The 9072-nt window shown below is 55.1% G+C and overlaps 2 protein-coding genes across 3 annotated transcripts in view; one reads left to right on the forward strand and one right to left on the reverse strand.

Annotated features, from left to right (window-relative positions):
- FADS2 (fatty acid desaturase 2) overlaps positions 1-4836 on the reverse strand; it is a 63590-nt gene extending 58754 nt beyond the window's left edge. Inside the window, exon 1 of the mRNA XM_007462169.1 lies at positions 4717-4836. The gene's annotated coding sequence lies outside the window, so the exon portion shown is untranslated. The remainder of the gene's footprint in view (positions 1-4716) is intronic.
- The window catches only part of FADS1 (fatty acid desaturase 1), an 11489-nt gene continuing 6743 nt past the window's right edge, over positions 4327-9072 (forward strand). Inside the window, exons 1-5 of one of the 2 annotated variants that reach the window (XM_007462164.1) lie at positions 4327-4578; positions 6508-6618; positions 7187-7384; positions 8050-8151; positions 8255-8383. In XM_007462164.1, coding sequence (XP_007462226.1) covers positions 4387-4578; positions 6508-6618; positions 7187-7384; positions 8050-8151; positions 8255-8383 — 732 coding nt within the window. In that variant the 5' untranslated portion in view covers positions 4327-4386. Of the gene's footprint in view, positions 4579-6200; positions 6231-6507; positions 6619-7186; positions 7385-8049; positions 8152-8254; positions 8384-9072 lie in introns of those variants that run through there. The other variant, XM_007462165.1, reaches the window with a different exon arrangement.

The following is a 9072-nucleotide window of genomic DNA, read 5'->3' on the forward strand; positions in this document are numbered from 1 at the left end:
CCTGTGTCCCCTGCATCGGCAGGCGGACTCTCAACCACTGCGCCACCAGGGAAGCCCGAGTGAGGGTCTTTTTTAAAAGGGGAAGAACAAAGAGGCTGGGATTAATCATCATCTTATGAAATTTCTATGGCATTTCTTAAACGTAGTTTCAGGAACCAGGATGTCTCTGGTTTACGATTCTCTGGACAAGTGGTCCATGGCTCAGGGATCTATTAGCTCATATTGCCCTGGAGAAACAACTGAGTTTGTATGTTTAATGATGATATTTAGAATACCAATTTCAGTACATTAATGATGTTATTAACAACAGTAATTTTAGTCTCCTGACTCTGGTTGATGACTGTTCAGTTAGCACAGGACTAAGGTCAGAGGGGACAAGAAAGGGAATAAGTTTTGGATAAGGAGATTAATCATAAACTCGGTAAGGGAACTTGGTTTTAGGGGAACTCGGTTTCAGAATCACTTGGCCACACTTTTACAAAAACTCTAATCTCCTCAGTCCTTAAAAAGATAGGTCAGATGCCATGGTACCTGCAGAAGGGGTTTCTCTTTTCCAAGGTCCCATATTCAGCCTTTCTGGATTGGGACTTTAGTTTTGGTCCAGTAAATAAGTGACGTGTTTAGCACACTGCCTGGCACATTGGAAGTGCTCGATGACTCCCTGCTGTTATTAACATTAGAAGAAAGGGCCCTGGGGCCTAAGAGCCAGAGGTTCTAGGTTCATTTCCTGGCTGCAAATAACAAAAAAAGGAATTCTAATTAGTGTAAGGAAAAAAAAAGAAATTTATTGGCTCACCTAGCCTGGAGGACTAGCCAGATAGGTCACAGAACTAAACAGCTTCAGAAACCAGGGCCTCTGGAAGCAGCAATTCAACACTTGATATCTGTCTCTGCTCTTCCTTCCCTGTTGGCCTGCTTCTCTCTTACTGCAGAAAGGTCCTCTCCATGGGACAGAAAAAAATGGCTGCACCTGCTAAGCAACCCCAGCAGAAAGAATGTTTCCCCAGCCCCTGCTTCCTGCACTAATCCGAGAGGAATGGCTCTACTGGGCTTGAGGTCACATTCTGACCCTTGGGCCAATTACAGTTGTCAGAAGAATGAGACATTCTGCTTGGCTAGGCCTAGGTCACAAATGCAGCCGTGGATCTGGGCTTTGGGGAAGAGTGTCTGTTCCTTCTTGTGCGAAGTCCCAGATCAAAAGCAATCACAGGCCACATGAGTATTCCTGCTCCATCAATTACTGCCTGATGTTAGGTCTCACAGCCTCTCAGTTTCCTCATGATAAAATGGAGACTGTAACTTCTGACTTACCATACTCAATTTTTTGGGGGGTTAAATAATGAAGATCAAAGGACACAAGTTGTATGAAAAAAAAACGTACACATAACTATCTTAGCTAACAATATCGGTCAGGCCAAGCTACTTTAACTAACTACACTAGATAACAATTTAATTTGCAGCCAAAGTTGTTAACTATTAAAAAAATTCAAGAATTTTCAACAATAAAAATGACATAAACTTAATAAGGCTGTCACATTCAGTTGCCTTAAATGACGGGCAACTATTGGGTAGTCTATCTAAGAAACGAGTTGTTATCAAAAGCATCAGGGCTTCCCTGGTAGTGCAGTGGTTGAGAGTCCGCCTGCCGATGCAGGGGACACGGGTTTGTGCCCCAGTCCGGGAAGATCCCACATGCCGCAGAGTGGCTGGGCCCGTGAGACATGGCCGCTGAGCCTGTGTGTGCCCAGAGAAGCAAGGGCAGCAACACTGACACTGCCGCCTCTTTTTGGAACCAGGGAGGACTTATATCAAACACGTTCATTGAACCCACTGTTTAGGAACTCCTGCAGAGAGGAACTAAAAGGTATAAATGAGTCCTAGGGTAAATTCCAGCCCCAGATGTCCTATTTTTAAATGTGTGGCTCCCACGCTTTGGACCTCAGTCACCTTATCTGTTAAATAGTAGGTTTAATAAACTGGTCTGTAAGGTGTCTATCCTCTATACAACAAAGACAACTGCATTACGGAAATCCCATGAGTTCATCCTTCACGAGCCCCTTGTCCCCCACTGTGTTACACACCGTGAAGTTGTTGAGCAAAGTCTTTATTTAAGTGGAAAGTTGGCTGTCCAGAGGGGCAGCTGCATGGACCACCATTTCTGAGCAAGGTGCAGTTGCCTGGCATCTTAACTGGAGCTTCCCCTTGGGAACTTGGGAAGTCCCTTCCCCATTCTGAACCTCAATTTTCATATCTCAAGAAATGAGGGATTTGGGTTGAATGGATGAAGGTCCTTTTCTACCAGAAATCTGGCTGTATTTCTCCTAGTCTCCTGACTCCTAGGGGCAAAGACCCTAGTTCAAGTGCATGGAATAAAGCTTGGCCTCCTTTCCCCTGGCTGCAGAATCCCATTAGTATAATCAGAGGAGAGACAGCGGAGCTACAGGCTGGTTCAAAGCTCAGTCCTGCCACTCACTCACTGTGTGATAAAATACTCCACCTCTCAGTGGCTCAATTTCTCCATCTGTAAGAGAGGTTCCTACCTCAAAGAGTTCTTGTGAGAATTAAATGAGTTAATGTTTGCAAAGCACTAAAAACAGTGCCTGGCACGTAGTGCTTTGTAAAGTGTTTTTTGAATAAATAAAATTTAGTACGTGAACTGAATCTCTTCATAACTCTAACAGCTTCTTGACTCCCCCTCCCCTCAGGCCCCAGCCTCTGTGTTCACCCCTTCCTAAAGCTCAGAGCTCTGAACCCCTAATCTCTCTACTTAAAGGCCTCCTACGGCTCCCAGGTTCCTCCAGGATGGAGCATTGATGCCTCAGCTGGAAGACCCAGGCTCTTCACACAGGGCCTACCAGAGGTCCAGAGATGCTAGGCCACTTCCTTTTATTTAAGGATCCAAGTTAATTGAAAAAAAAATAAAAATAAAAACAAACAAGCAAAAAAGGCACACAGAATTACGAAAATTGTGGGGCATTTTTAAAAATATAATAGTGTTTATTTTTATTTTTACTCGTTGACAGTTTGCTTTATTTATTTATTTATGGCTGTGTTGGGTCTTCGTTTCCGTGCGAGGGCTTTCTCGAGTTGTGGCAAGCGGGGGCCACTCTTCATCGCGGTGCGCGGGCCTCTCACTATCGCAGCCTCTCTTGTTGCGGAGCACAGGCTCCAGACGCGCAGGCTCAGTAATTGTGGCTCACGGGCCCAGTTGCTCCGCGGCATGTGGGATCTTCCCAGACCAGGGCTCGAACCCGTGTCCCCTGCATTGGCAGGCAGATTCTCAACCACTGCGCCACCAGGGAAGCCCTGTGGGGCATTTTTTTGGGTTTGGTTTTTGGTTTTTTTTTTGCGGTACGCGGGCCCCTCACTGTTGTGGCCCCTCCCGCCGCGGAGCACAGGCTCCGGACGCGCAGGCTTAGCGGCCATTATTCACGGGCCCAGCCGCTCCGCGGCACGTGGGGTCCTCCCGGACCGGGGCACGAACCCGCGTCCCCCGCAACGGGAGGCGGACTCCCAACCACTGCGCCACCAGGCAAGACCTGTGGGGCATTTTTAATGTTATACTGAGCAAAGTCAAGCGTTAACCACTCCCACACCCCAGCGCAGATAAACCGTAATTACGCTGTTTCAAGATAATTGCCAAGGGTTCTCAGGCTCTTAACTTCCAGCCGCACGACTGGTGGAGCGGCGTGGCAAGGAGGCGGGAGTTCATCAGGTGGATCTCTGGAGGGTCAGCGTCGGGAGACTGGCGAGGACGCCCCCAACCCAAAGACGAGGCCCCTGGGACAACCCCTCTCCACACACACCCCCACCAAACCCCTCAATCTCCAACCCGCGGGCCGGGCAGGCCTCCCAGGCCGCGAGGCCGGCCCTCCATGCACCCACTCACCCGGCTCGGCCGAGCCCACCCTACCCTAGTAGCCCAGGGCGCCCGCGCACCCGGTGCCGCTGCCCCGCGAGCCGGGCCCCGCACCCAGGAGCCTCCACAGGAACCGTTATCTTGCCCGCGGCGCCCCCTGTGAGCTACACCGTGAGTCGGAGAGTGGGGTCCGGCGGCGACCCCCGCAAAGAGCCCGCGAGGGGGCGCGCGTCCCCGCGCTCAGCCGGCCGGCCACGACCCTCCTGCAGCGCCCGCCCGCGCGGGGCCGGCGGGAAGGCGGGGACTCGGTCCCCGCGCCACGCGGCTCGACCAATAGAAGCGCGCGCAGCGGGGCTCGGCGCCGACCACCTCGGTTGCTGAAAACCCGACGCGCGGGCGGCGGGCTCTAGGCGGGAGCCAGCGGACAGGCTCCCAGAGCACTCGAGGCCGGTGCGCGCTACCCCGCGGGTCCCGTGCGCGCGCCTGACCTCCCTTGCCCAGTCGGTGCGCGGCATCGCCCGGCCCCGATGGCCCCCGAGACCCCGGCCCAGGGGCCTATCCGGCGCTACTTCACCTGGGACGAGGTGGCGCAGCGCTCGGGACGCGACAAAGAGCGGTGGCTCGTGATTGACCGGAAGGTGTACAACATCAGCGAGTTCACCCGCCAGCACCCCGGGGGCTCCCGGGTCATCAGCCACTACGCGGGGCAGGACGCCACGGTGAGCGCCGCCAGTCCAGGGAACGGGAGGAGGAGGGGCCGGGCGGTCGGAGCCTGGGGCTCAGCGCGCGAGACGAGATTTGGCACCCAGGGCCGAACACTTTAATTCGGGGAAAAGCCGGGAGGCGCAGGAGCGTACCGGTTGACAGGTGATTGGGTGTGCTGCGAAAACGGGATGCAAGGGCAGGAGAGAGGCTGCGAAAAGTGGAGTCTGGGGAGTAGGGAGGGAGGGAGGGAGGCCGGCAACGTGCACGCACAAACAAAGGGCCGCGCCATCGGTCTGTGCGCTCTGTCTGCTGCCCGGAGTCTGCGGTCTCCAGGCGTGGGCAGTCCCCGGAGCAGGGGTAGGAGGGAGGACAGCGGGGATGTGGAACCCCCGGACCGCGGCACTGCCGAGACCAAGGGAGGAGGGGTCAGTGGCAGGGAGAGGGATCAAGTCTTGACCTGTCTTGGTGGCTGGGAGGGAAGCGCAGACGCGTCTGGGCCGAGCATGCCGGACTAGACTGGCGAGCGTGAGCAGGACAGAGAACGAGGGAACCACACTCAGGGATTTTCCTGAGGGGGAGAGCCAGCTAGTGCCCGCTGCCTTAGGAACCCCTGCACAGGGTGAAGACCGGAGGGTGGGGAAGGGGCAGCACCGGCCAGAGAGGGCTAGCGCCTGCTCGTGCACAAAAAAGAGTGGGGGCAGCGTGCTGAAGGTGGGGGGGGGGGCGCTGCATCAGCATACACTTAGCGAGGGCCCTGGAACAGTCCTGGAATCCTGTGGGGAGGTCACTCAGCCTCAGGCCAGCAGCTGTTTGCAGTTCTGGGCTGTAGGCCCCGTGCTGGGTCGCATCCCTCCTACCTCAGGCCTCACTGCGGGCCAGCGCGCGTCCCAGCCCCGATCCTGTTGCTTCCCTAGCTAGACGACCTGCTCTCGGAACTAAAGTACCTGGCACTTCCCTTCTGGGTTTGAGAGCTGGGGGTCCACTCCTTGGGACCCAAAGGTTGGAGCGTTCGCTTCGCGGTGTCCCCTCCCCCTATATCCTTCCCCTATCCTTCGCCTAGCAGCGTGACCCCTTCCACTGTCCCCAGCTTTCTCCCTGCCATCTCGGTGCGCGCCTCGGGCCACTAGGGTTCCCGTGATGTGGCGGTGCAGCCTAACGCGGTAAGGACCCGCCGCTCCCTCCTACGCGGCTGGCCTGGGAGTCGAGGCCTGAGCCTGTTCTCGTCTCCGGAGTGTCCACTGGGGAACTCAGGCAGTGGCCGAAGGTGAAGGTGTGGACTGGCGCATGCGTAGACGGAGCAGGCTTCCTGCAGGGTGATTTAGGGCCGGGGCCGGCCGCAGCGGAGACCGCGATTGGTCCGGATGTGTGGTGCCACCGGCCGCCGGCTCCGCCCCGGCTCCCTCCGCCTCCAAGCTTGTGGCTTTGGGCCTGGGGCTGTCTGACCTTCAGGACAGTAATCTCGTTAATCTAGTCACTGAGGACCCCACCTTGCGTAACCAAAATGAGTGCCCTAGGGCAGGGGGTGTTTAGAGTGGGAAGGGGAATATGGAACCCCAACCAGAACAGCAGCGGAGGGGAGGGGGAGAAATGCAAAAGTCCTCCAGTTGGACACAGGGAGTCTCCCTCAGCACATTTCATGAGACACCTAGAGGAAAGGCCAGCCCAGGCAGGTCTCTCTGTGGTCGCCCTACCCGTGCTTCCTGTTCCTTGGCGTGGTACCCTTCTTCCTAGAACACAGTTGTTGGGTGATCCTGAGCTGTGGACACCAGGGACAGGTCTGAGCACTCTCCAAGGGCAGCTGCCTGGAGGGGGGTGGGGTCTCTTTGAACTTGGGTACAGCCTCCTTGCTGGATCAGGAGGATGGTCTTTGGTGTGAGCCCTCCACAAGTCTTGGGGGGCCGGGCTGACTCCCTCACTGTTCTGCCTTCTCCCCAAACTTGCAGGATCCCTTTGTGGCGTTCCACATCAACAAGGGCCTTGTGAGGAAGTATATGAACTCTCTCCTGATTGGAGAACTGTCTCCGGAGCAGCCCAGCTTTGAGCCCACTAAGAATGTGAGACCCCGTTTGCTGTTTGGAGATCCTGCAGTTGTTGAGGGGCAAAGGGTAGAAGGAAGGCCTAGATATGATCACAGGGGACCACAGTCAGTAGTTCTTGGGAATCTCGAGATCCTTGCTTCTCCTGCATAGTCATTGGGTTGCAGGGCTTTGGAACCTGTGGTTCTCACAAGGCCACCACCACCATCCCCATCCTCAACATGAGACCTATCGACCGAGCACTTATTCTGTGCCAAGCATAACATCATATAATCCACATACAGTTACAGATGAGAAAACTGAGTCTCAGAGAGGTTAAGCAACTCGGCCAAGGATCACACCATTACTAAGTGGCAGAGCAGTGGCTTGAATGAATTCTGTTTAACTCCAAAGACCACATGCTCTTAGACTTGATCCCACAGCACCTTCTGTCATCCTTCCTCAGCGTTGTGGTATCTTTACCTAGGACCGTGGGCTTCCCTCAGCTACCTTGGTGGGAGGGCCTTGAGCTTAAGAGGGTCCTTGGCTCCAGTGCTGGGTTGCATCTGGGGAGAATAACACCCTTTCCATCTCCACTCTTCTGCAGAAAGAGCTCACTGAGGAGTTCCGGGCACTGCAGGCCACGGTGGAGCGGATGGGGCTCATGAAGGCGAACCCTGTCTTCTTCCTGCTGTACCTGCTGCACATCCTGCTGCTGGATGTCGCTGCCTGGCTCACTCTTTGGCTCTTTGGGACATCCTTCCTGCCCTTCCTCCTCTGTGCAGTGCTGCTCGGCACAGTTCAGGTGAGAGCCCTGGGCTTGTCAAGAACACAGCCAGCTCAGCTTCCGTGGGGAAACTTCTTTGTACCCCTCAGGAGGCCAAGGAGCCCTCTGTCCAGGGCAGAGCTGAGGACATGCGGGAGAGTTGGTGCAGAAAGAGCACACATTGCGTCGTCTGTGGCTTTCATCTGCTCGTCTTCACCACATGTGCACCTTCATTTCTCCCACTGCCTATCCAGCCGCTTCTCCCAGTGCTCCCTTCTTCCCGTGGCATTTCTCCTCTGGAACTTCACGTTCAGGTTCTGTCACAGTCCAGGTGTGCCAAGAACCAAGATTCTGGTCTCTCAGCTGGGGCCCTAATACTTGGCTGTCAGAACCCATTAGTTAAGCCTTCTACTTGCCTGAGTTTGTCAGTCTGTCCTGTTCTGTAGTTTGGATGTTCAGTCCGTCGGAAATCACAGAACTCCAGAGCTGGGAACACCAAAGAACCGGGAAGGGGTAGTGATTTGCCCTAGCTCTCGAGTCAGTGGCGGAGCCAGAAGCAGGACCCAGGCTTCCTGACTCCTTTCCTGATGTGCTCAGTTAGGCCAGCACAGGCCTAGGTAGATGAAGGACGAGGGGGAGGCCGAGTCAGTTGAGACAGATGCGGGGCTGGTGGGCTGCTCTCAGCACTAGCCTTTCTCACCCAGGCCCAGGCTGGCTGGCTGCAGCATGACTTTGGACACCTGTCCGTCTTCAGCACCTCTACATGGAACCACCTGCTACATCATTTCGTGATTGGCCACCTGAAGGTCAATGGGACGGGGAGGGGCTCTGTGAAACTCCAGTCAACAATGGGCTGCCTGTGGGAGGGGGGGCATCAGGCTTCCATACTGATGCCCTGCTTTTCTGTAGGGGGCACCTGCCAGTTGGTGGAACCACCTGCACTTCCAGCACCATGCCAAGCCCAATTGCTTCCGCAAAGACCCGGACATCAACATGCACCCCTTCTTCTTTGCCTTGGGGAAGATCCTCTCTGTGGAGGTAAGCAGAGGTATCGGTGAAGGTCTGAGAATGGGAACCAGGCAGCACACAGGGCTTGCAGGGAAGTGCTCACAATGCTGTCAGTGTGGGCAAGACATTGGGGGCCAGGCTGGCTGGCTGTTTGGAAGTTGTGGGACGCCACAGGCAGTAAGCAGGCTGCCCAGGACACTCACCTGTCCTCCCTCATGAGTTCAAGTCAGCAAATAGCTGTTGCAGAAAGGTACCCCATGCTGCTAAGGACCCAAAGGATGACCAGATTGCTGTGCAAACCCTGCTCAGCCTTGAAGGTGATGGATGGCCCGCCTTGCAGGTGCTTTTTAGACACTCCCCACCCCAGGCAGTCAGCGCCCTGCACTTTGTAATCCTCTCGCTACACTGGCTTACTCTTCTCTGATGCCCATTATCTAGAATATTTATTCACTGAGTAATTCTTCCCACCCGCCTGATCCTAGCCTGGCTTTCAGGGTGGTCAGCACTGGTTTGAGTTGTCATCTGAGGGTGTGAGCAACCATTATAATGTAGCTGCTAAAGCCTGGGGGTGGGTGGAGATCTGGTGAGCCTTTTAGTGAGTGTAAAGTGATGGACGGCTGTGAGTGGGCAGGGGAGTTCTTTAAAAAGTTAATTTAGGGCTTCCCTGGTGGTGCAGTGGTTGAGAGTCCGCCTGCCGATGCAGGGAACACGGGTTCGTG

The sequence above is a fragment of the Lipotes vexillifer genome, unplaced genomic scaffold (genome assembly GCF_000442215.2).
Source record: "Lipotes vexillifer unplaced genomic scaffold, Lipotes_vexillifer_v1.1 scaffold1129, whole genome shotgun sequence".
NCBI lineage: Eukaryota > Metazoa > Chordata > Mammalia > Artiodactyla > Lipotidae > Lipotes > Lipotes vexillifer.